The sequence below is a fragment of the Jaculus jaculus genome, chromosome 11, assembly GCF_020740685.1.
Source record: "Jaculus jaculus isolate mJacJac1 chromosome 11, mJacJac1.mat.Y.cur, whole genome shotgun sequence".
In the NCBI taxonomy this organism is placed as follows: Eukaryota; Metazoa; Chordata; class Mammalia; order Rodentia; family Dipodidae; genus Jaculus; species Jaculus jaculus.
In genome coordinates, this window is record NC_059112.1 from 101,687,163 (window position 1) to 101,711,796 (window position 24,634).

At 51.5% G+C, this 24,634-nt stretch overlaps 1 protein-coding gene across 1 annotated transcript in view; it reads right to left on the minus strand.

The window, feature by feature from the left end:
- Window positions 1-24,634, minus strand: part of Snx29 (sorting nexin 29) — a 459,228-nt gene that overhangs the window by 40,235 nt on the left and 394,359 nt on the right. The window contains exon 20 of the mRNA XM_045161574.1: window positions 10,848-10,988. Coding sequence (XP_045017509.1) covers window positions 10,848-10,988 — 141 coding nt within the window. The remainder of the gene's footprint in view (window positions 1-10,847; window positions 10,989-24,634) is intronic.

Genomic DNA, 24,634 nt, shown 5'->3' on the forward strand with positions numbered 1-24,634 from the left:
GGTGGGCACAGGCCATCTTTGCCAGGGTGCTCCCTGCTTCGGTGTCCCCTCTCAGCCCTCAGGGTTCTCACCAGCTCACTCCACCAAGTCTCAATGGGTCTCCCTGCATACTCCCGCCGACCCCCATCCTCCACCAAACAGTGACATGTCTAGACTGCAAAGCGAACTGTTGCAGTCAGGTTCGCATTGCTGGCAGAAATCACCCAGCCAAGAGCAGCTTGTTGGAATAAAGGGTTTATTTATTTTCAAGGGGAAGCTCTACGATGGCAGGGGGAAACGATGGCATGAGCAGAGGGTGGACAATAGTAACAGGAGAGTGTGCCAAACACTGGCAAGGGGGGAAGCTGGCTATAACACCCATAGGCCCGCCCCCAATAATACACTGCCTCCAGGAGGCATTAATTCCCAAATCTCCATCAGCTGGGAACCTAGGATTCAGGACACCTAAGTTAATGTGGGACACCTGAATCAAACCACCACGTGAACCTCGTTACCTTTCAATATTTTGGGAGCCTTCTCCCGGCATCCACATTCAAACAGAGGAATAGCTCAATGCACAAGGTGTGTGAAAACCACAGGAGAAAAACAAGGGGGAAAGAAAGCCATCCTGGAGCTTCTTCTGGGCAGCTGGGAAAGGGTTCTCGGAGAAGGAAGAACTCGAGCACAGAGGCTTGACAGAGGAGAAAGACCTACCATAGGGGGGGAGGGACAAAATGCACTGGTAGAAACGGCATATGCAAAGGTCCTGAGGAGAGGAAGAGCTTAAGGGCTCAAGGTTTAAGAGAGACACACAGTGTCCCCTGAGGTCTGGCAGGAGAAGGATGCTTTTCTGACCAAAGCTGAGAGGATTAGATAAGATCGTGCAGGCAAAGCCCTGGGCACTGGGCCCTGCATGTAGTTAGCATTCAAGGAAGAGCTACCACTGTTCTTAATAAGATGGTGCTGCAGTGTGAACAAGGACCCATTTCTTTCCTGCTAATGGGAATAAGGCTGCCCATTCAGAGGGGAGAGCTCAGAGCCACATCAAAGGCTTCTTTGTGACACACAAAGTTCCATTTTCAGAGGCTTATGAGGATCAGGCACTTGGCTCAAAAAAGCTTCAAAACTCATTACCAAAAAAAAAAAGCTGCACCTTCCCTCAAAAGCAGCAGCACGGAGAAAATAAATGATGAGAAGGTTCAAGGGGGCTGGCTAAGCTCCACGCGCCTGCGACCTGACCTGCCACCAAAGAGCAGTTTGTCAGGAGATACCCACTGTCCGGGACACAGAGCTCACACAGGCCCTGCTCTGGACAGAGGAGATGGGAAGGTGGCTTCCTCGGGGCCCCTGTTAAAAGTGTCTCCGTGCAGAGAGCCTCAGTGTTGGCTCCCATGAGACCTGTACCAGGCTTTCAGGGTGTACGGGCTCCTGAAAGGTCGCTGCTTCCCTGGAAGTCAGCCCGGCGAGGCAGGCAGATGTGCAGTGTGCCCGTGACAGTGAGGAGCAGACACGGGGCACGGAGGAGGGAGGCGAGCTGCGGCCTCCACGAGGAGACACGCTGCATCTTTGTAAACAGCCTTCCAGAAACCAAGAAACACGGACCCGCAAAATCAGTACTAACATGCCTCAGCAGAAAAATGACTAAAAGGGGCTGGAGAGATAACTTAGCAGTTAAGTGCTTGCCTGTGAAGCCAAAGGACCTCAGTTCAAGGCTCGACTCCCCAGGACCCACGTTAGCCAGATGCACAAGGGGGCGCACACATCTGGAGTTCGTTTGCAGTGGCTGGAGGCCCTGGCGCACCCATTCTCTCTCCCTCTCTCTGCCTGTCACTCTCAAATAAAAACAAACAAAAATATTTTTTAAAAAATGACTAAAAGGACACAGAAATGAGAAAGGACATCTGAGTGGGCAAAACCCACCCACAGGGGCACTGCCATTCGGCACCCAGCATGCTAACAACAAATAAACAAGCCTGCTGAGCGTGGAAGGTCGTTAGTGTCCACCTGCTTGGAAGTGACACCCATCGGGCGAGAACATCAACTGCCTCACTCCTAGGCACCCAGAGGAAACTGAGTCACAACTATGCATGAGGGGGCGGGCACGATGATTTTCACTGGGGCAAAAGAATGGTAAGTCCAAGGCCAACTTAGGTTACACAGATCCAGTCACAAAAAGAGAAGAAAAAGCAAAAACCCAAAATGGAACACTATGTATTCAAATGACCAAATCTCAAACAGTGTAACATACAAGTTGGGAAAGACTCTATTAAGGATGGCGCCACTTATATGAAGTCATAAAAACAAATGCTCTCATAATGCCACATAATGAAAACATGGACAGCGAGGGGACAGAAGAACCCCCAGTGCTTGCCTCTGGGACAGGGGTGCAGCCGTATTTATGATGTTTAATTTCTAAACATTAGCATTTTTCCCATCTGGATGGTGATATGTGCTTATTCATTACAGTTTTCCGAGCACTCTGGGGCACATCAGAAACTTTTATAATAACCTTTAAGAGCTTAGAAACAAATACTAAAGTTTGAGTAGCTGCTAATCCTCGGTGGTGGGAAGGTGAGAGTTCTTATGTTAGTCTAGGACTTATTTTTGTACAAGCCACCTTTGTCAGCTGGGCATGGTGGCTCATGCCTGGAATCCCAACACTCAGGAAACTGAGGCATGAGGATTGCCACAGGGAGTTCAACGCCAACCTAGGGTACACAGTGAGATCTTATTTCAAAAAAAAAAAGAGGAGGAGGAGGAAGGGAGGGAAACATCACTGTGGTCACTTCGGCAGACTCTTTGGCAGGGTCTAGTGAAGTGGTACATCTGAGCCAGACATGGTGACCCATGCCCATAACCCCACTACCGAGGAAGCTGGGCTACATACAGAGACCCTTTCTCAAAACAATACAACAAAAATAGATCCATCCATGTACTATGTGACCAACAGTTCCATTCCTAAGTACAGATCCCAGGGATCAGGCCAGCAAAAAACAGGTATGAGAATGTTAGATACAGCATAGTTTTTAATTGAGCCGATCCAAATGGCACCCAAACATCTGTTCCCAGGAAAAGAAACTAAACTGTGGTATCTTCACACCATGGGATACTACACAGCAATGAAAAAGAACCAACACTGCCCACTGCAACAGTATGGCGCGGTCTCACAGCTGTGAAGTGGACAGAGAGAGCCTGACATGCAGAGGATGCATGGACCCCTCCATGTGAGAGCGTCAAACCAACAGACGCTCTACAGCACTGGAGACCAGGGCCAAGACCCCCATACTGGGGCAGAGTGACAGGAAGGGGTCTCTGATGCAGTGTTGTGTGCCCTTTGTGGGACTGCTTGGAGGAGTGCTAGGATTTATTCACTGTGCCCCAAACAGTACCTAAACCATGGAGGCATATTGAATCATAACAGTCAGGAGTTATGGCGCACACCTACAATGCACCACTTGGGAGGCTAAGAAAAGATCATGCATTTGAGACTGGCCTGTGCAACACAAGCAGATCCCATCACAACAAATAAAATTGAACAACAGGGCTGGAGAGATGGCTTAGTTGTTAAGGTGCTTGTCTGCAAAGCCTAAGGACCCAGGTTCGATTCCCCAGGGCCCACGTAAGCCAGATGCACAAGGTAGTGCATGTGTCTGGAGTTCATTTGCAGTGGTTGAAGGTCCTGGTGTGCACATGCTCTCTCCCCCTCTTCTCTTTTCTCTCTCAAATAAATAAAACATTATTTAAAATAAAACAGAACAACAACAAAAGCCACCCTCCCCCACCCCCACAGCAGGGTGAGAAATGAGGGGAGGACAAGAACAGGAAAGAGACAGGACTCAGCATAGTCTCTGTGATCACAAGTGACCCGGCAATGGAAACCAAATCAGTGTGGTTTCCCTATGGACCTGTCTCCAAGGCTCATGTTTGAGGGTGTGAGATATAGCAGGTGCCATGTAAAACAGACAGACTGCGTCATTGGCCATATTCACACCCACCTCCACGCCCCTTCCTCCCCCCCCCAACACACAACTGAGCATCAGAGAGGCTGGGTGACTCACCCAGGAACACACAGCCAGTGTTTGCTGGCAGGGCAGCAGGACCTAAATAGAAGGCAGTGAGGCTCCTTAGCCCAAACTCTCGGCCTTTTGATCTTACAGCTTGTGAAAGGTGCCCAGGGCTAAGGAACAGCGCCGGTGATCTGGGACCCCAGGAGGGTGGTGCTGGGGAAACAACCGAAACACCAGCAAGCAGAGGGTTGGAAAATATTTTTTTTCCTGCATGCTGAAAAGGAAAAAAGATGGCTACATTCAGCCTCAAATACTAACAGGAGCACTGGAGGGGAAGGTGGCAATTATTCTCAATTACTCAAGAAGAGATAAGAGCCGAGAAGGACCCTTCTCTGTTGCCATTTTAATCAGCTGTCCAAAAACGAGAGGAAAAGTGGCAGACAGAACACAGGTTAAGTATAATCCAAAGGCTTGTAGGGAGATTAAATAATGATATACAACTAATTTAACAGTCCCAGAAATATTGTGGACAACACTGAATGCCCAGCAGAGAATCAAGTGTCTTCTAATTCATGCCAATTACAAAAGCAGCAGGCTAGGCACACAAACACCTCAGCCTGAGAAGGGGGAAACAGCCAGTTGTGGTGGGTTCCCCAAGTGTCAGATGACTGTTCTGGGTCACCAGGCCTGGGTGGTGTGGCTATGTGGGATGACAGGGTTTCATTGTGCAAAGCAAGGATGGCCTGGAGCTCACTATGTTGACCAGGTTGACCTTGGACTCATGACCACCACCCCTAACATTTACCACCTGCATGCTGGGGTTACAGCGTGAACCACCACCACACTGGGCTGAAGACATTGTTGAACGCCTCACAACCATTAGCCCTGCTTGCATCCAGAGATCAGGCTGGAACCACCTGGAAACAGAGTCCTTCAGTGAACAGTTGCCCATGCTGGCACCAGGGCACCTGTGAGCATTGGCAAGGACAACAGACTCTCCTCTGAAGCCTGAACCAGGGACGTGGCCCCACGGATGCCACGATTTCATTTGTTTTTAAGATTCTTTATTGATTTTTATGATTATACAAGCTTTGTTGTTTTTCTGTTATTTTTGCGTGTGTGTAATGTGCATGTGTCTGCAGGTTGACGTGTGTGCATGTGAGCGTGTAGGCCAGATGTTGATGTTGGAGGTCTTCCTCAAATATTCTCTGCCTTATTCTTTGAGACAGGGTCTCTTATTGAACTTAGAGCTGACCAACTGGGCCAGATGAGCTGTCTCCCCGCCTCCATCCAGGGATGGAGCACAGGCATGCACCGCTGTGTGCGGCATCCTGTGCAGGTTCTTGGGATGTGACACTTTATCCAGTGAGCCATCTCCCCAGCCCTGGCTTTTGTTTCTCTGAGGAAAAGGTGATGCTATGTAGCCCAGGCTGGCTTTGAACCCTTGGTCCCCCTGCCTTTGCCTCCCAAGCGTGAGCTCTGCGGGTGGCTCCTGACCCAAGTAGTAAGAAAGTGAGTGCGTGGTCTCCGGCTGCTGGCGTGTCTGCCATCTTTTGTTGCGGCAGTCACGGCATCCTAACATGGGGCGATGGAAGGCGTACACCCTAATGGACTCTGTCTTGCTGCTGGCCCTGTCTTGTGAAACTCGTCACCGCAGGAGTGCCCTGCTGGCTGGCACGATGTTTGCTTCCTTCAGGCAGCCAGCTGTGCTTGCGGCCCTGCTCGGTCACCGCCCGTGAACTGGCTGATGGTTCCCACAGACGGAGCCGCACCCTCTTTCATCCTCAGCTCCCTGTGCTTCTCACAACACCTCCGAGCTGGGGCCACACGGGCCCATGGAAGGAAGGGCTACTCGGCCTCGGATCCCAAGAGGGCCGCTGGCTGTCATTTGCGCCCGTCCCCCTTGGAGGTACAGGAATGTGGAGGCGGTGTTTCACAGCCAGGAGCCGCAGAGAAACGTCCACCGCCGGCTCAGTGAGCAGTGCTCGCTTCCCGCGCCTCTCGCTGGTGTATGTGTTTTTAATGAGGCTCTTAATGCATGATTTCTTCAACAAGTTGACTTATCTGTGGCTCCCGGGAAAGCGATTTGCCTGGCCTTACTGCCAGATGAACTTGCAGACACCAGATCTACTATTCTAGGAAGGGGCGATGGTCTCTCTGGTCTCCTTTGCTTGCCGAGTAATAACGGAGAGGTTGGCGCCAGCGTTAGCAAGGAGTGCCTCCCGGAGCCCTCGCACCAACAGAGGCTGTCTGCACTGGAGGCTGGCGGCCAGTGCCACCGGCCGTGATGGCTACCTTCCTGTCACTCAGCCCACCTGGCTCATCTTGCTGAAACCACATAGCCACGAGAAGAGCGACAGCCACCTCCTGCGTCACGCTGGAAGGTTTCTACTCACTGTAGAACTGAGTTTTGGACTTTGCACTGAGACCCCATGAGGAAGGAAATGCAAGGGAGTCCTTGGTTCGCGTCTGCTCACCGATTCATGAATTTGGCCTGTGAGATGAGTGCACGGGTGTGTGAGATTCTGCCCCAGAAGCAGGGAGGGGCAGTGAGCAGTCGGACCCAGGCCCTGGTCCTGGACCCTTCACTGGTGCCAGGGAGGCAGTTGGCACCGGCTGCGCAGAGAAGTAGTTTCTATGGATGAGACATTCAGGGAAGAAAAGGAAGGCAGGAGTAGGAGGGCCGGGCAGGAAGGGCCTCTTTGTGAGAGTTCAGAAAGACAGGAACCTCTGAGGTTTGAAACTGCAGGAGCCCTTCGTGCCTAGGTCAGGGAAAGCCACTCCAGGGAGAGAGGGGAGCGGGTGTGCAGAGGGCCTGGGATGGGAAGGGCAGCGCAGATGGGCTAGAGGAAAGGGCTGAGGCATCAGATGAGGTCGCAGGAAGGTAGACATACTGGGGGCACCTTATAGGCCATGGTAAAAAGTCTCCTTTGTAAATGCCATGGGGGCTACTGGGAGGCGTCAGTCTAAGGCCGTGGCTGAGTTCTGACTTACAGTGTACAACCTCACTCTGACTCTGAGGTGGACAACAGACTCCAGGAAGTCAGGAGAGGAAAAGGCCCACCTAGGGGCACAGCAGAGAAGACAGTGATGTGGGCTGCAGTAACCTGTTGGGAATGTGGCAGGGGTGGCCTATTCCACTCCTGTGTAGAATGGTAGGGCCTGGCAAGGCATGAGGTGGGAAGGGGGCAGCTTCCAACCATGGAGGAAGCCTTTAGCAATGTCTGATACCATGGGAGGCTAGGCAGTGTCTCCCAAAGATGCTCAAATCCTAGCCTCCAGAACTTCCTCTGGAGAACAACGTGGCTCTTGAAGTTGGAGGTTATGCTGGATTCTCTGGAAGAGCCCACCGCGATCACAAGAATGTGATGATAGTGTCACACAGTGGTCAAAGCCAAGCAGTTGTTGTCTTTAAAGGCAGATCAAGACCATGAACCAGGAAGGCAGAGGACAAGGAGCAGGTCTCCCTTCCCCCACTAAGGAATCCTGCCCTCTGACACCTTGGTCTTAGCCCTACCCAACTTGGGGCTTGTGGTCTCTAGGACTGTCGTCTGTACTGATTCAAGCCCTACATCTGTGGTGATTCGTTACAACAGTAGAAAACCAATGAACCCGTTGGCTCAGCCTACCATAAGAAGAACCACCCCTTGACAAGAGGCAGACAGGCCAAATTCACGGAAGAAGGTGAGGCCTTCTGTCGAGGAGGGTGGCTTACAATGGTAACACACTGCTAGGCAGAATTTAAGTTTATGACACTTTAAAAGTGGTCTGGGTGGATCTCAAGATTTATAAGAGTCCATGGGCCATGAAATTAAATCAGTATGTGATTTCTCTTCCTCTTTTTGTTTGTATGCACATGTTCATACATGTGTACACACACACACACGTAGAGGTGTGCATGCGTGTGTGTGAGTGTGTGTGGAGGCTCGAGGACAACCTCCAGTATTGTTCCTCTAATGCAACACCTACCTCTTTTTTCAGGCAAGGTCTCTCACTGGCCTGTTGCTCAGTAATCAGGCTAGACTGGCTTGCCAGAGAGCCCCAGGGATCTGTTTCTGCCTTCCTGGTGCTGGGGTTATAGTCACTTGCAACCACACTTTTATTCCATGGGGATCAAACTTGAGTCCTCATGCTGGCAAAGCAAGCATCCTACCCACTGAGCTGTCGAGCCAGCCCCCCTCTTCCCTTTTTCTAAAGAACATTTGTACTTCCTAGGAACGGGTGTAGAATTTCCAAGTGTTCTAAATACACAGGTTCAACTTCACTGCTCTTCAATAGAAAAACAAAGGACAGATTTATGCTGGGCCTAAGAGAAACCTGCTTTAAAACTATTCCAATTAAGAGCCACCTGGCAGGGAGGTGATCACATTCCTAATGGTTTAGCACAGAAATCCATGCACACCCAAATTAACGTGGGTAATGGTGGGCTCCCTGTGGAGCTCCCGAGGCTGCAGGGGCTATAAGAACTCTGGCCCCGCTTTTCTATGATAAACATCCAAGAAACCCTGGCAAGGAGCATCCTGAAGATGGAAGTTAGACAGACTTCCTTTAGAGCGTGTGTAGCTCTGTCATGGTGAAGGCACAGTGCTTCTCACACTGCCTGCTGCCTCGCCATCCCTGGCAGACTAGTGAACTCAGACCGCTGGCTCTTTGGCCCAGAGCTCGTCCATCAGTGGATGTGGGGCAGGACCCAAGGCTGTATACTTCCAGCTAGAGGTGGCCTACCGTGCCAAACCTTGGTTTCCATCCCTAGCACTGCAAAACACCAACAAAAAAAATAGACTGTGTGTTTCTCCTAAGTTCCCAGGACATGCTGTGCTCCTCGCTGGTGGTCGTCATTGAGAACAGTGTGGCAGGGAGTCACTGTCAGTAACAGTCCCAGTTTCATTCATGTCCTGAGAATGGTCCTAACCCTATCTCATCTAACCAGGCAGTCCCAGCCAGACTGTTGAATAAACTGAAGTCACTGAGTTATCTTCTACTTGGTCTGGAACCACCTAGGGTGCCATTAACCCCTCAGGGATCACCACAGAAGGATTAAGCCAGAGGAGGACGGGAGGCAGAGAATGGGAGGCAAAGGATAGGCAGTGCCCCGATGTTTCAAGATCCCTGCATGATCTAAAGTGCAGACAAGTTGGGGACCTGTTTTCTCACAGGAACAGGTGTGGAGCAAAACTGGCTGCTGGGGCAGAAACCAGAACAGGTCCCTGGTGGGGCTCAGACCAGGAATCCCACACAGTTCTTTGCACAGCAACAACTAACAGGTGCTCAATAACTGCTTGCTGGACGGATGACCACCAACCAGCAAAACCATGGAGCCCTAGCACCTCCTTTCTCAGGGAACCTGAACAAGCACCAGGAGCAAATAGGCCTTCGTGATGGCAGAGGCTTTTAATAAAAGAAAGTTCTGGGCTGGAGAGATGGCTTAGCAGTTAAGCGCTTGCCTGTGAGCCCTAAGGACCCCGGTTGGAGGCTCGATTCCCCAGGACCCACGTTAGCCAGATGCACAAGGGGGCGCACGCGTCTGGAGTTCATTTGCAGTGGCTGGAGGCCCTGGCGCGCCCATTCTCAATCTGTCTGCCTCTTTCTCTCTCTGTCACTCTCAAATAAATAAAAAATAAACAAAAATTTTTAAAAAAGAAAAGAAAGTTCTGTCCACCATCATGCATGTAAATGAGTATCATTACCACAATGATCAAAAACTAGGAAAGGCATGTTGTCCCGTCTCTCATAGTCCTAACCCTACAATAAGGGAAAGCGCGCACAGATGTCAGAATGGTCCTTTTCAAGGCCCCTGACCCCTACTTCCCACACGGGCTCTTTCTCTACATGGCAGGAGCTCTTGGCACTTTCTCTTCTGTCCCCTCCATGGTTTGTCCAGGCCCACCACGTGGACCCTAAGTTGTGTGGGTATATTCATTCTCCTTTCTTTGGTTCTGTACTTCCCTCAATAAATACAATAACAATAATAATAATGTAACATTCCGCCCAGCAGTCAGCAAACTGTGAATGGTAAGCCAAACCCAGCTGCCAACTATTCTTAAATAAAGAATAGTTTTAAGGTCACAGCCAAGTCCTCTTGTGCCTAGGTTGTCTCCAGAGGAGCTCACCCCACAGGGCAGATTGCGTATTTGCGCTGAAAGGGTATGGTCCTGCATGAACTGCCACAGGCTGGGCATGCCCTACAGACTAAAGGCAGAGGCCACCAACTTTCAACCTGGCAAACCAAGAGTTTATTGGGCGTCCCTATAGAACATGGACAAGGGGTTTCTTACCGGAGTGTGGAGACCTCTAAAACGGCAACAGCATGGGACAGTCTCATGCCAGCAAAGTTGACAACGTCCCCAAAGCTGCAGAGATGGGGGCCCATCCCTTGATCTCCGTATGCCCTTGGTACAGTCTACCTCCCTGAGATGAGAGAAGCTGGGGCGTCACTGCACACAGCTGTCAGTGGGGGGGGGGGGGGGAGCTGGCATCTCAGATAATGGCCTTCCCTGTCCCTCCTTCCGTGGGGAGTATCCACAGGCCAGCTGTCAGGTCACTCCTGAGTGGTCACAGCTGCTTCCTATAAAGATGGCAATAACTGTTTTTCTTAGAGGGCGGAGTCTACATGGCCAAGCAAACTGGCTTTCTGGCTCTATGCAGAAGGAAGCTTGCCAGCTCTGCCCTCAAGAAACAAGAGGAAGCCCACTGACGAGAGGCATGTGGTTATCTCTGCCAGTGCCTCGGGGGGGGCATGGCCTCCTCTCTCTCCTTTCCCATCGACCTGTTTCCGTCCCGAGACCACAGACCACGGAAGCTGCGGTGACCTGCTTCCTAGGAGGAGGGCGGGTGGCTGCCGGGGCCCTGCAGCGGTCATACCTTGTTTCCGATGGCCTTCTTGGGCGGGAAGTTGTAGGCCCTCACTTGCGGGAACTGGTTCTGTAGCTTGTGGTGCAGGCTCCGGAACTCGGTATAGCGCCGGTACACGTTCCACTCATCATCTTTTATCCGTATGTACACCTGCCAGGTACACGCAAAAGGAACAAGATGTCAATTTCTCTCAGCACCCCGCTCGTGAAGCGTGCAAGTTGGCAATGCTCCCCTCTCGGAAACCTGGCCCAGGGGCCACCTCAGCCTTGGACGCTGCTGGGTGCCAAGCACCTGGCACAGAGTAAGGACTCAGGGGTACTGATGGGATGAAAAGACCCCACTGGGCAAAGTGACTCGAGTGTCACACTACATCGTTTCTTTGACATCAGCAGCGGCCAATAGCCCAAGTAGCAGCTGAGACACACCTTGGTGTTGTCGCTGCGTGCCGTCCTTACTTACAAAGGGGTAGGATTCGGGCAAAGCTTCTACTGTGGGAACCAGGCATGGGACTATGCAGACCAGGCAGCAGAGCAAGTAGAATGTGATTCGGGGAGCCAGGGGCTGGAGGTGGGGGGATGAGGTCAAGATCTGGACCGTCCATGAGCCCAGCAGAGCTGAAGGTCCTATCTGACTGGGATAAGCACGTCGAGGGCGCTCAGATTCATTGTCACCACACTGGGCTCAAGCACATCCTGCAGAGGCTGTTCCAAAAAGGAGCAACTGTCCGGCAAGGAAAACAGCATATATATATATATATATATATATATATATATATATATATGCTGTGGTTTCAAACACCCGCTAGTTAAGAGTGGCTGGGTGGGTAATGCCTCCAGGTTAGGTTACTGTAATCGCTACCGTGGGGGTCAGTGTATCTCCAAGGGCTGCACGCGCTGAGGAAAACAGCATCTCGAACATGAGCGTTCCCATCATATGCATCCGAAAGCCAGGTCTGAGCAGAAACAAGCATGCCTCCTGTGCCCCCTGCTCTCCTGGGCCTTCCTCCAAGACCCTCTGCATCTGCCCCCATCCCTCCCTTCCTTACACACTCTCCCTCCCAGTCATGCAGGCCTCACAGATGGGCCACTGGCTACCAGATCTGTACCTTTAGTCTGATGAACTACAGGCCCAAATGCGTATCCTCATAGTCCCCAAAAACAACCATGTCTAAATCTGAAGCCGGGCTCTATCCTGTAAACCCACCCAGCCCTCCTTCTCCTGGACTTAGTTCTCCCAGGGAAGGGATAGTTGACTTGCTGAAGCCAGAAATCTGGGCGTCAATCCCCCACATCCACTGACTGAACGCCAGGGCCTGCAGTTTCACCCCCAGTGCACTCTGCACCCTCCAAGCTCCAACCCCCAGGATCTCTCCTGGCCCCCCCTCCATGTGGAACCCCTAGTTCAAGCTCACCACCCCCACCCTTGACGACACATTCATGGCTGCTCACACCCACAGAGGGTCATGGCTGCCCTCCTGCTCCAGGCTTGGGCAGACCACAACAGTGTGGATTTGCCTGCATTTTCTATGACATTCTTGAGAACACTATTTAAAAAAAAAAATTCAGAAAGGAGCAGAAATCCTAGCAATGGCGCCTCGTGGTCTTCCCTCCTCCTCCCAGCTGTCTGTATCCCTGTGGCAAAGGACAACAGACACTCAAAACTCAGGACCTTGGAAGGTGGGTTTAGAAGGCCTCTAAAACCATGTACTCAGCCCCTCCTGTTACAAGTGACAGGTCCAGGGAGATGGATATCCCTACCCTGCCCTGTCCCCACGGTGGGACCTGAAAGTGAGATGCCTGGGGGAAGCCTGGACACAGAACCATGACAGGTATAACCAGCAGGGCAAGGAGGGGAAGAGAGGTGTCCTTGAGATGGAAAGGATTTGGCACCCCAGCAACGTGATCTGAAAGGAGAGACTACCTGTGAAAGTGGATCAGGGCACAAATGGCTGCCAGACAGCTGTGTGCTCTGAGAAAGTCACTCACCTTCTCTGAGCCTCCCCTTCCTCCTCTGTGAAACCATCAGCGATGTGTGTGAGTGTTGGCGGGTGGGTGAGGTGTAAATGGCTTCACGGGCATAATAAGCTCCAGAACACAGAGGGCACCACGTAAGCCTCTCGCAAACACCGGGAGTGGAAACCACCCGACTGCTGCCACTGCTTCTCAGAGCCTGACCTAGGTGATGGTATGTAAGTGTGAATCTCGAGCAAGACACAGAGACACAGGTGTCCTACGGTCTTGAATGCAGTGGCATCCCAGAAGACAGCACCACCATCTACATGATGTTAGGCAGCTTGTGTCTCTAAGACCCACACAGCTTACATTTCTAAAAAATGGGTGTAGTTTAAAAAAAAATTACTGGGCAGGAGAGAGGGCTCCATGGTTAAGGAACTTGCCTAATGACTAGCGTTCCATTCCCCAGTATCCATGTAAAGCCGGATGTACAAGGTGGTGCATGCATCTAGATTTTTTTTTTTTTTTTTTTTTAGCAGTGGCTCGAGGCCCTGGCACACCCATTTCTCTCTCTCTTTGTGCTGGGTATGGTGGCACACACCTTTAATCCCAGCACTGGTGAGGCCAAGGTAGGAGGATCTTTGTGAGTTTGAGGCCAGCCTGAGACTACATAGTGAATTCCAGGTCAGCCTGGATCACAGCAAGATGCTATCTTAAAAAACACTCCTGCAAGCATTTGCCAAAATACTGCTCCTTCCCAAGTGTTAGCTTCTGCTGCTGTTGATGCAGATGCTATTCCTGACTTCCTTACCGTCATCTCACCAAAAGCAAGACCACAGTTTTCTGCAAACTTTAAGGAACACACATGCATATTTCTGTTCACCAAAGACTTTAGGCTTAGAACAAAGTCCACTGTAGGTCACTGAATGTTTCTGCACCTGGCTGACGTTGGTGGCTCGGGCATTGGACCCAGGATGACAGGCTTTGCAAGCATAAACCTTTCACCACTGAGGCACCTTTCCCTAAGACTGAATACTTTTAATTAAAACATAAGCTGAACATGGTGGCACACACCTATAAGCCCAGCACTTAGGAGGCTGAGGCAGAAGGATTGTGGATTCCTACATAGCACATTCAAGGCCACTTTGAATGACATAGCAGAACACTGTATCAAAAAAAAAAAATCAGGGCTGGAGAGATGGCTTAGTGGTTAAGCACTTGCCTATGAAGCCTAAGGACCCCAGTTAGAGGCTCGACTCCCCAGGACCCACGTCAACCAGATGCACAAGGGGGTGCACGTGACTGGAGTTAATTTGCAGTGGCTGGAGGCATTGGTGTGTCCATTCTCTATCTCTATCTGCCTCTTTCTCTCTCTGTCCATCTGTCACAAATCAATAAATAAATAAATGTCTAAAATTTTTTAAAAATCAGATTGGGGATGCGGCTTGGTGGTAGGGAGCTTGCCTAGCATGTCTGAGGCTCTGGGTTCCACCTTTAGCACTAAGGGAAAGAGAGAAATTACAATGTCCTGCCTCTGAAAAGCTCCACAGATATGAATCCTACAACACAGCAGTTCTCAGGGAAATTCAACAGCAGCTCTGTGCTGGCACGGGGCGATGTCCCTCTTCCTGGGATGGAGAATACTCTGGCTGTTCTGGGCCAGTTTCTTCCTGGACACATAGCTCTGGGTCCTGAAGCAGTCCTCAGGCCATTTGAGGTCCTGATAATCCACAGACTCGTACCCCTTCCTGGGCCTGAGTGCTGCTCCAAACCCCCAGGAGATGAGAAATAAATGGAATCAGGCAGGGCCTGACTTGCTCGTGTTAGGGAAATTTCACCTTCAAGGACAAAGAAGACAGCAAAACCAAGCCTCTGTCTGGGGGCTGTGTTGGCTGACCAGGCTAGGGAAGAGCCTCCTGGGAAGACAGGGTGACAAGAGCGGAGGGCGGAGGGGATCTGGCACTGCCACGTGTGCCCAGTGTCTACACTTGCATCTGCTGTCATCTGGAGTCCCAGGCCTTTTCAGGGGTGAAAAATGCCAGTGGGCGTTTATGGCACCTTGGTATACACTGGCAGCCAGGGGAGCAGGGGGTTTTCTCAGGGTTCCACAGAGCACCCACGACCAGTTCAGCTAATCACTCAGCAGCTGCATGGGTGCTGTGGGGAGCCTGGTCTGCATAGATAACATCCTGTGGTGTGTTCTGAATGCCAGGTTCCCAGCTGATGGAGATTTGGGGATTAGCGCCTCCTGGAGGTGGTGTATTGTTGGGGGCGGGCTTATGGGTGTTATAGCCAGTTTCCCCATTCCAGTGTTTGGTTCACTCTCCTGTTGCTATTGTCCACTTTATGTTGGCCAGAGGGTGATGTCCACCCTGTGCTCATGCTATCGTTTTCCCTGCCATCGTGGAGCTTCCCCTCAACCCTGTAAGCCAAAATAAATCTCTTTTTCCCAGAAGCTGCTCTTGGTTGGGTGATTTCTACCAGCAATGTGAACCGGACTGCAACACATCCCAAAATGATGCCCCTTGAACTCAGCAAGTGGGAGGCCCACAGCCAGCTGGCAGTGAGTAGATTCCAATGAAACACAAAGTTTTTCAATGCTCAACTGTCCCAGATGAAGGGCCTGTGATGCACTTGGCGGCACACCAGCTTCTCACGCCTTCATCTCATCCCCAAGCTGAGCCATAGGACAGATGGGAGGGACCCCCCAGATAAAGACGCAGGCTCAGTGAGGTCCTATCAGCTGCACAGGCAGGTGGGGAGACAAACGATTTGGCCCCAGTGCTGCCTGTTTCCCAGTGATTAGTGCTCTTGATGCCAGCACTGTGCTGCAGTGACCGGGGCTGCCAAGGGCCCCCAGGGCCCCAATGCAGCAACGTGGGCAGCAGGGAAAGGGAGCCCCTCTGGATTCCCTGCAGCGGCGGGCCCCTTTCCTGGGCACTTAAAATGACCTCCAAGTTTTCTTCTTGCTGCGCAGCCTCCAATCTCGCCAAAGCACTTTGGATCTAAGGATCTAATCTAATGTAAAGCCATTAAAATTGCCCCAAATTACTTAACAGTGGACACCCTCAACAACGATCTTTTTGGCATCCACAGTTGGAAAGTTTGCTTTGCAAATTGAGTTGTCCTTGAACTGTACTTCACCAGAAGTATGGCCTTATTCACGGAAGAATTGAAAGAGCTTGTACTTAAAATTGTTATTTATTTATTTATAGGGCACACCTGCCAAATTAGCTTTACCTGACCCCAATTCCCTCAGCGTGAGCCATAAAGACTAATTCCTCATAGGGATAAAACAGCTAAACAGCTAACCTCTTCCACACAACCAAGGTCCCTTTTAAAGCAAGAAATAAAAAGCCACTGTGAGTCTCATCTCCTGGACTCGGCAAAAAGAAAGAAACGAGGAGGGGTGCTGTCTGCAGGAGGTAGGGTCAACTCACTGTGCACAATTGGAAGGGGTAGTGTAGATCTTGATTCCTTTCCCATGGGGAAGACTCACCCCGGACTGCCTGCTAAACATGGGGGTGCTGAGGGGGAAACCAAGCCTCAGTCCACAGTGAAGAGAATCCAGAAGATTTGGACAGAAAGGGCCCAAGGGAGCAGCTGCCACTGAAGAACACGTGTGGCTGGCATCAGGCAGGTAACTCACAAATACTGGCGAGGACCAGGGTGCCAGTGAAGCCCTTGAACGCTCTGTTAGCTGGCACAAGCCTCTGTGGAAGTCAGTGAGGCCATTCCTCAAGAAAACAAAAACTAGAGGCTAGAGCAACGCCTCAGGAATTCAAAGCACTTTCGGCATGGGCCTGAGGACCCCAGTGGGCCAGGATATAGGCAGGCCTGAGGGGTCTTCAGTCTGAGGTGGGCGTCCACATACCTGACACATCGTCGGACCAGCGCCGAGACGGTGGTCAGAGGCTGAATCTGAAACCCAGCGCTACCTCTTGCTAGCTGATAAGTCCCCTCTCTGGTACTGGCTCTCCATCTGGAAAACGGGGGTGGTGCCAGTAGCCACATCCTGGGGTAGGAGGGCTGGTTGACTACAGGGCAATGTCCAGGGCCTGGCTTCATCGACACAGGTGTCCAGTGTGGGGTGTGCTGGAATGACCACATGGACAGTGGGGGAGGGAAGAAGAGGGGAGGCAGAGAGTAAAAGAGTGGGGATCTCTATACTTGCTTCCAGCAAGAGATGTCCCAGATCTGGGCTAAGACCCGCCCAGCAGGGCACAGGCCTGTCCAGCCTAAAGCATGCGGATGTCAGGTGGAATGGGAGAGGGACGGGGCACAGGCTGAGCACAGCACGGGTCTGTGCTTGCATCCCAGCTCTCCCCTGGCTAGCTGAGACCCTGGAAACTCAGCTGCTCCACCCGCAGCACAGGGATGAGGCCAGTGTGGCTGGGTGGTCGTGAGATGTCAGGCCTCGTGAGTAGGGTGAGCAATGGCTGCTGGTAATATAACAACCTTTGTCACCTCTGTCACCCGCTTGCCTTTGTGTTCATGAACTTCCCTATTACAGAATTAGGGGTAATTATAGGATGTGCAATCATGAAATTAAAGCAGGTAATTACCATGCCTAATTAATTGTCAAATGCTAGGCAGGCGAGGGAACAGAAACATAAAGAAAAGCGGTGGATTGGGCAACAGCGCGTCCTCTCCCCCTCTGCTCACAGAAAGCTCAACAGAGCAGCAGAGTCCACTTGAGACCTTCCCGGGTGGGTCTGCAAGCACCAACCCAAACCCAGGGTGAGCTCTGGGCTTGCGACTCAGAACGGGCTGGGACCCCTCTGTGGTGGCTGCAGGCAGCAGGCCGGACGGGTATTTATGCAGCCCTGTCACACTCATACCCAGGCTCAGGGACAGAGAGCTGTTTTAGGAGAGGGCCCCGGCAGGAGATTCCTGACAGACACTATGCCCCTGCAAGGATCCAGCCCACCCACGGAGATGCCCGCGTGCATGTGGCAAGAACTCACAAATAAACACTCACTTATAAAGTGCTGGTTCGGGCCACGCTGCTGCCTGCTGGGCATGAGTCAAACACCTCCCTTTGTACTTCCAACTTCTGCAGTGTTACCTCCAGTCGTGGCCCACACTCTGTCTGGTATAATCTCCATCTCCCAGTGTCCTTTCTTCCCTTCCTATACCCCATCCTTCTTGCCCTCCTGTCTCCCTTTCCCTCCCTCCCTCCTTCCTTCCTTTCTTCTTTCCTTCCTTCCTTGTCTCCTTTACCTTTGTTTTTGCAGTACAGGGGATGGAGACCAGGGCCGTGTGCATGCTGGCCTAGCACACATCCGCCAGTCTCCATCCCCAGACTTCTTTCCCTTTCTAATCGTGGAGACGGGGTTTCACGAAACTGCCCAGGCTGACCTTGAAGTCACTCAGACAAGCCCTTAAGCTTTCAATCCTCCTGCTTCAGCCTCCCGAGCAGCTGGGGTGACGGCCCTGAGCCACCAAGCCGGGCACACGGAGTGGCATTCAAGAGGAGAAGCAGGCGTGAGTATTGCTTTCTGGGACTCATGGACAACGACCAACTGTTTAGCTTTTTGTGTCTCGGAGTACTCTGTACGAAAAGCTCTCCAAGCCCCGTGATTTTAGAGGCCCAAACAGACGGTCACAGAGCACTATGATACCAGTGCAACAAGATGCGGGGGGCAGGAGAGACCTAGACCTGAGCCTCCAATGGAAGCTGGGCCCAGAGCTGCGTCTTCTGCGCAGAGAAATGCGGCACCGTGGACTGCGCAGGAGGCTGCGGCCCTCACGAGGCGTGGGGGACGCAGACTGGGAAGTGCCACCACGACAGCAAAGATGCTGTCACAAGTGGCTTTAGGTTCCTGATTCGCTCTGCTTTCTTAATAGCCAACGAGTGAAATGATTTGTGTTTTGGTTCATGGCCCACGTTAATGTATCGACGCTAAACTTTCCTTTTAATGAAATGGCTTCATGTGTTATTAACTATAAGTGTCTTCAGTGCTAGACGAAAATGCCCGAATTACTGTATGATGGTGCTGATGGAGTGATATTATCGCGGCCAAATGCCGACAAGAAGATGAACAACTCAGCCAAAGAAAAACGGCTTTTCGGTTCACTGGGTTATGTAAATGAGGCAGGCAAGTAAGAGGAAGTGCGTTATTTACTAAGCATTGCCAGCAGAACCCCACAGGCCTTTGGAAGTGAGAACCGAATGGGATGAGGGTGTGGGAGTGGAGTGGGCAGAGCAGTCTCAGCTCCAGACTGAGGCACGACGCTGACCAGCCGAGGGCGTGCGTGCATGCATGCGTGTGTGTGTGTGTGTGTGTGTGTGTGTGTGTGTGTGTGTGTGTGCATGTGTGCATGCATGCAGCCCAGCTCTGCTGTCCTGGACACTCAGCACCAGTCCACGTGCTGCTCTCAGTGCGTCCCCAAAGGCCACTTCCCTGCTGCTTATTGGCACATTGTGGCCTTTGGAGGTGACCAGATGTGGACACTGAGTTTCAGGAACATGCCCCTCCTCTTAGGCCCTTCTCCAGTCATGGCCTCCTTCCCTGGGCAGAGCTGGGTGGTGCCTGCTCAGGGTTGCCACCAGGTAGCCTGTTCTATACCAAGCTCAAGGATAGGCCCTGGGGATAGTGAAAAGAACCAAGCCACCTTGAGCCCTGCCCTCCTGGAACTCACTAGGCCAATCCTGCTGAATCCCACATGGAAAAGAGCTCAGGAAAGGGACAGGGCTCCTGAAGCCAAGCTAGCCTGTGCACGGGGAATGTGAGCTGAGCAGAGAGGCTTGATCCAGAGCAAGGAGAAGATGACAAACCAGAGTCTGAGCGTGGTGATGCAGCCTTCCAATATCCCAGGTACGAGGAGGCTGACACTGAAGGATCCTGAGTTCAAGGCCAACTCGGGTCACGTAGGGAAAGCCTGTCTCAAAATAATTATGTATACACACACACACACACACACACACACACGACATAAATGGAGTGGAATATTACTCAGCCATAAGGAAGCCCTGCAGCAGGGCTCGGAGGGGGGCTCCTGGGGTGGAACGAGGTAAAGGGGGCTGGTTAAATAGCGCAAGCTCAGCTCTGAGTTTTGAGGTTTTACTGCATGGACAGTGACTACAGGTAACAGTCAAGTCTACTGTCCTCTGGAATTGATGAGAATGGATTTTAGTCATCCTCACTGTTCCTGCCACCTACACTGAGTATGAGTAGTGAGGGCTGTCGATTTCACCGTGGTGGTCAGTGCATACACACATTACACATACGCGTATACACATATGCACAAGTACATACATGGCAAATTGTCATATTATATAACTTTGAATATGTACAATTTTTGTCAACCACATTTTTAAGTGCAAGTATTTTCTAAAACATTAAAGGGATGAGTTGGAGATTTAGCTCAGTGACATAGCACTTGCCTAGCAAGTGCAAGGCCCTGGGTTTGGCCCTCAACATTGGGAAAAAGCCATTAAAAAGATTAAGGGGGACTGGAGAGATGGCTTAGCGGTTAAGCACTTGCCTGTGAAGCCTAAGGACCCTGGTTCGAGGCTCAATTCCCCAGGACCCACGTTAGCCAGATGCACAAGGGGGTGCACATGTCTGGATTTCATTTGCAGTGGCTGGAGGCCCTGGCACACCCATACTCTCTCTCTCTCTCCCTCTTTCTCTCTCAAATAAATAAAATATTAAAAGAAAAAAAAGATTAAGGGGATGACAGGCTGGGTGTGGTGGCTCATGCCTATAAATTTAGCATACGGGAGACTGAGGCAAGAAGATAGCCAGGTTGAGGCCAGCCTGGACTACACAGTGAGTTCCAGGACAGCTTGGGCTACAGAGTCAGATTCTCCCTCCCACCTTCCCCTGCAAAAAAAAAAAAAAAAGAAGGAAGGAAAAAGCAAGCAACAAAGAGAAAAATATCACAGCCCTATCCTGTCTTAACCAATCACACCCAGTAGGCAGCTCCAGTGTCCAGGGGCCTGGAGTCCTAATGAGGACACCCTTCACCCTAAATGGCAGCAGCGCAGGCCTCAGAGAGAAAATCTCACAGGGCCGGTCCTCAAGGACACAGCCCCTGGGGAATGCAGGAATAGCTGGATCTGTTCAGCTGGAAGGGGGTTCTGGTAATCTGCCTGCTGGGGGCTCCAGGGACCGCACGTGGGGACCGCGAAAGGAAATACGACTTTATTCTGCAGCCTGGGCATCTAAGTCACCCTTAGCCATTTCACCATGGGAGACACTCACTTGCTGGACACAGATGGCTCCTCTCGTGGAGCTGCCGCCCAGTGTGAGACTTCTCTGGAAGAAGAGACGGTCTTCTGCCTTTCAGACATGGAAACAAGGCAGGGGAGCCAGAGGGAGAAATGAACTGTACTTCTGTTTATTCTGGAGAAAGTGTAATTTTAGGAACCACTCATGATATGGTTCTAAACCACACTGCATGAACACAATGATATCCCAGAAATAAGGCTGGGAAGTGAAATGAGTCGAAGCCATGAGTCCCAGGGTACCCTTTGCTGCTCTCGCCTGTCCATGCTCAGACGAGGTCCAGGGTTATGGAACGCTGGGCACTGCCACGTCTGGGCTGAGGGTGCCACCTTCCCCCAGCACCCACACCTTAAGCACATCACCTGAGGTTGCTCCCTCTGAGGGCAAGTTCCTTCCTCTTCCCACGGCTCTCTGAACACCTTCTCTACCCTCCCTCTCTTTCTCAGGCCCTTCCTCTCATTCTTCTACCCTCTCTTTCTTTCTCCTACCCTCCTCCCTCTCTTTCCCTGGTATGCATCTTCAGCCTTTCTCTACTCTCTTTCCATCCATCTCTCTCTCCCTCTCTCTCTCTCTCTCTCTCTCTCTCTCTCTCTCTCTCTCTCTCCCTCCCTCCCTCCCTCCCTCCCTCCTTCCTATTCTCTTCCCCATCCTTCTCTGATTCCCAGGCCTGTTTCTCTCTACGGCTTCAGATCCAACCAGTCTCTCCTGGTGTTAAAATTAAGTCTTAAACACAAAAACCTGTTTGTCTTGTTGCCTCTATCTCACACTGTCAGAACCTGACAAAACATTAAGTGCTCTCCAGAGTGCTGGTAGCTTATGTTTTCTATACAGATTCCCTTCTCTGTTGAACAATGATGTTGGCAACTGAGAAACAAAGTGGTGTCTTGTCAAGCAAGTGGGACTGCTGGTCAGCAGCCAGAAGCCAATGACTTTCCCCAGATGCAATTGGAAGAGTGCTAAAATACAAAGACTTTGAGTAATGTCTCCAAGTGAAGAGTATCTTCCTAAAGGAGGAAAGACCCAGTAAAAGAGGGAATGCAGAGTTGGCCATGGTCACAGGGCTCACATCTCTGGGGACTAGAGACCAGGTGGCCTCCAGGCAGCAGGTGAAGCTGGGAACCCATGTGAAGCCTGAGCCTGGTCCCAGGACACCTGCCACACTGACCGACACTTGTCTTGATGTTTCCCATCTGCAAATATCCAATGGGAAATCCCTCAGGAGAGTGGATGCTCTCAACTGTTCTCAGCCCCAAAGAGAAGCACTGTGACCAATAGGAAGTGACTGTCCCCCTGAGCCCCAGAGCAAAAGCCTGGATGTAGCTTATAGAAGGAGGGAAGGAGACAAGCTGCAAAGGAGGAATGTGCTTCTCTTGGTCCTGGAGAGAAGGAGCACAGGCCGTGTGAGGAGCCACTCTCAGCCTACGAGAGCAGGAGGCCGGCTTCATCTCTAGCCTTCAGCCCTGTGCTAGAGGAAGCCAACCCGCCCTGACTGTGTCCTTCCAGGGCAGCTCACCCCATGCTGACTGAGCACCCGAGAGGTGCCAAGACTTGTGTTGGCCTCGTAGACACAGGACAGGTGAGCGCAGTCTGGGGACCTTGACTGCCTGGGGCAAATCTCGCTTTCATATTCTTAGTAGATTCGATAATTCTTGTTAGTCCCATGACCTTCAGTAACCACCTAGCCTCCCCATGTGATAAAAATGGAGATATCAAGCTGGGCGTGGTGGTGCACACCTTTAACCCCAGCACCCGGGAGGCAGAGGTAAGAGGATCACCGTGAGTTCGAGGCCACCGGAGAATGCAGAGTGAATTCCAGGTCAGCCTGAGCTAGAGTGAGACCCTACCTCAAAAAACCAAAAGAAAGGAGTTATCTGCCTGTTTGGGTTTTGCTTAAAGCCATCCGTTCTATTTGCTGTATAAGTACTTAAGGACTTAGCCCTTAAAGGCAGGTGTGGTGGTGCACTGTGGATTACTGTGAGTTCAAGGCCAGCCTGGGGCTACAAAAGCAAGTTCCAGGTCAGCTTAGGTGAAAGTGAGACGCTGGCTCAAAATAAAAAACCGAAACAAAAGTTAGCCATTATTAGCAAATCTATGTACCCACTCTATAGTCACCCACACATCACTGAAGCAGACAGACAGACAAAAACCGTATAGCAAAGAAAGAATCCAGAAGATGCCATATGCAATTCAGTGTGGCGGGGGGTGGGGGGTTGCATTAGGGAAGGATTCCTGGAGGAAGTGATGTCTAAATCAGGCCTTGAAGGATGACGAGTTGCTGGCCAGAGCTAGGAAATTAGTTAGAACACCATGGCCATGAAAGAATCTGGTATCTAAGCAAGCCACACACCCAGCTCTGAAGATACCACAGTCAAGGCATCCCCTGAAGACAGTTCCAGAGGACCATGTGCTACAGCTGGCCCCCAGGACACCGGCTAGGGTGTCAGAAGCCAAGCAGCCCACTGGGCTGGGGAGGCGGTGACTCAGCAAGGAGGGCACTGAGGTGAGTTGGTCCGTGATGAGAATGACCGATTCTCTGAGTTCTTCCACCTCTGATCATCCTTTAAGGAATTGGCCTGCCTCGCTGTGTAGAATTCCAGCTGTGCCAGCTCTGTTCTGTCTCACCACACATCTGTCCAGGGCTTTCATTTCACACTGAGCCAGGTGCAAGCTTCTCCTCAAGAGAGAAACAGATGGCACCAATCTAACAGTGTCAGGGTCCCCGATTCTGCTCTTCTCAGCTTCACGCTGACTTCGGTGAGGGTGAGGGTGGGCTGGGCTTTCTGGAAACCTTCCAGGGCATCACAGGAGCCCAGGATCAGAGTGCCGCTGGGTGTCCTGATGGACTTAATGGGAAGCACAGGACACCTAGAGCCATAGCAGCTGGCCATGAGTGTCCCCACTCTCTGCGCCTACACATTCCAGGTCCTCAGAAGACTGGCTTTCTCTAATGGTGGAGCCCATGATGCAAACATGTCCTCTCCACCTAGAGCCACATACATTCAGAGAGCTAGTCCCCACAGGACAGCCCCCGCCCATTCGAGTCTCAGACCCGTCTCTGAGGCTGAGCCTTTGTGGATCCCATTCCAGCTCTGAGCAGATCAAGGTCCACCAGTTGCAATAACTACAGACTGTCCCGTTAGAAATGATCTTCAGTCAAACACTGAAGAAGCAAGACCGCCTGGCATTTTGGCGGGCATGTCAGAATCAGGTATGGCTTTTCCCACAGCATCTGTATTAGTTATTTTCCCATTTCTGGGACAACCTATGGGACCAGAAGTCAGTTCAGAAATGGTCTGTTTCAGGTTACGGTTCGTCATGGAGGGGAAGGCAGGGCAGCAGGCGCTCCAGGCAGTTGGCCACATTCAGTCCAGGTCAGGAAGCAGAGAGAGGGGGATGAATGCGGGTGCTCAGTCACTTTCTCCTCCTTATACAGCTCAGAGCCCAGCCCCAAGAACGGTGTCACCCATGGTTGAGGTGGTCTCCCCACCTCAATAGCCTCTTCCAGATGGCCCTTCACAGGCATGTCCAGAGGCTCGTTTCCTAGGTGAGTCTAGCTGCTATCACGCTGACACTCGGTGTCAGCCATCAGCATTCGAGAGACCTGTCC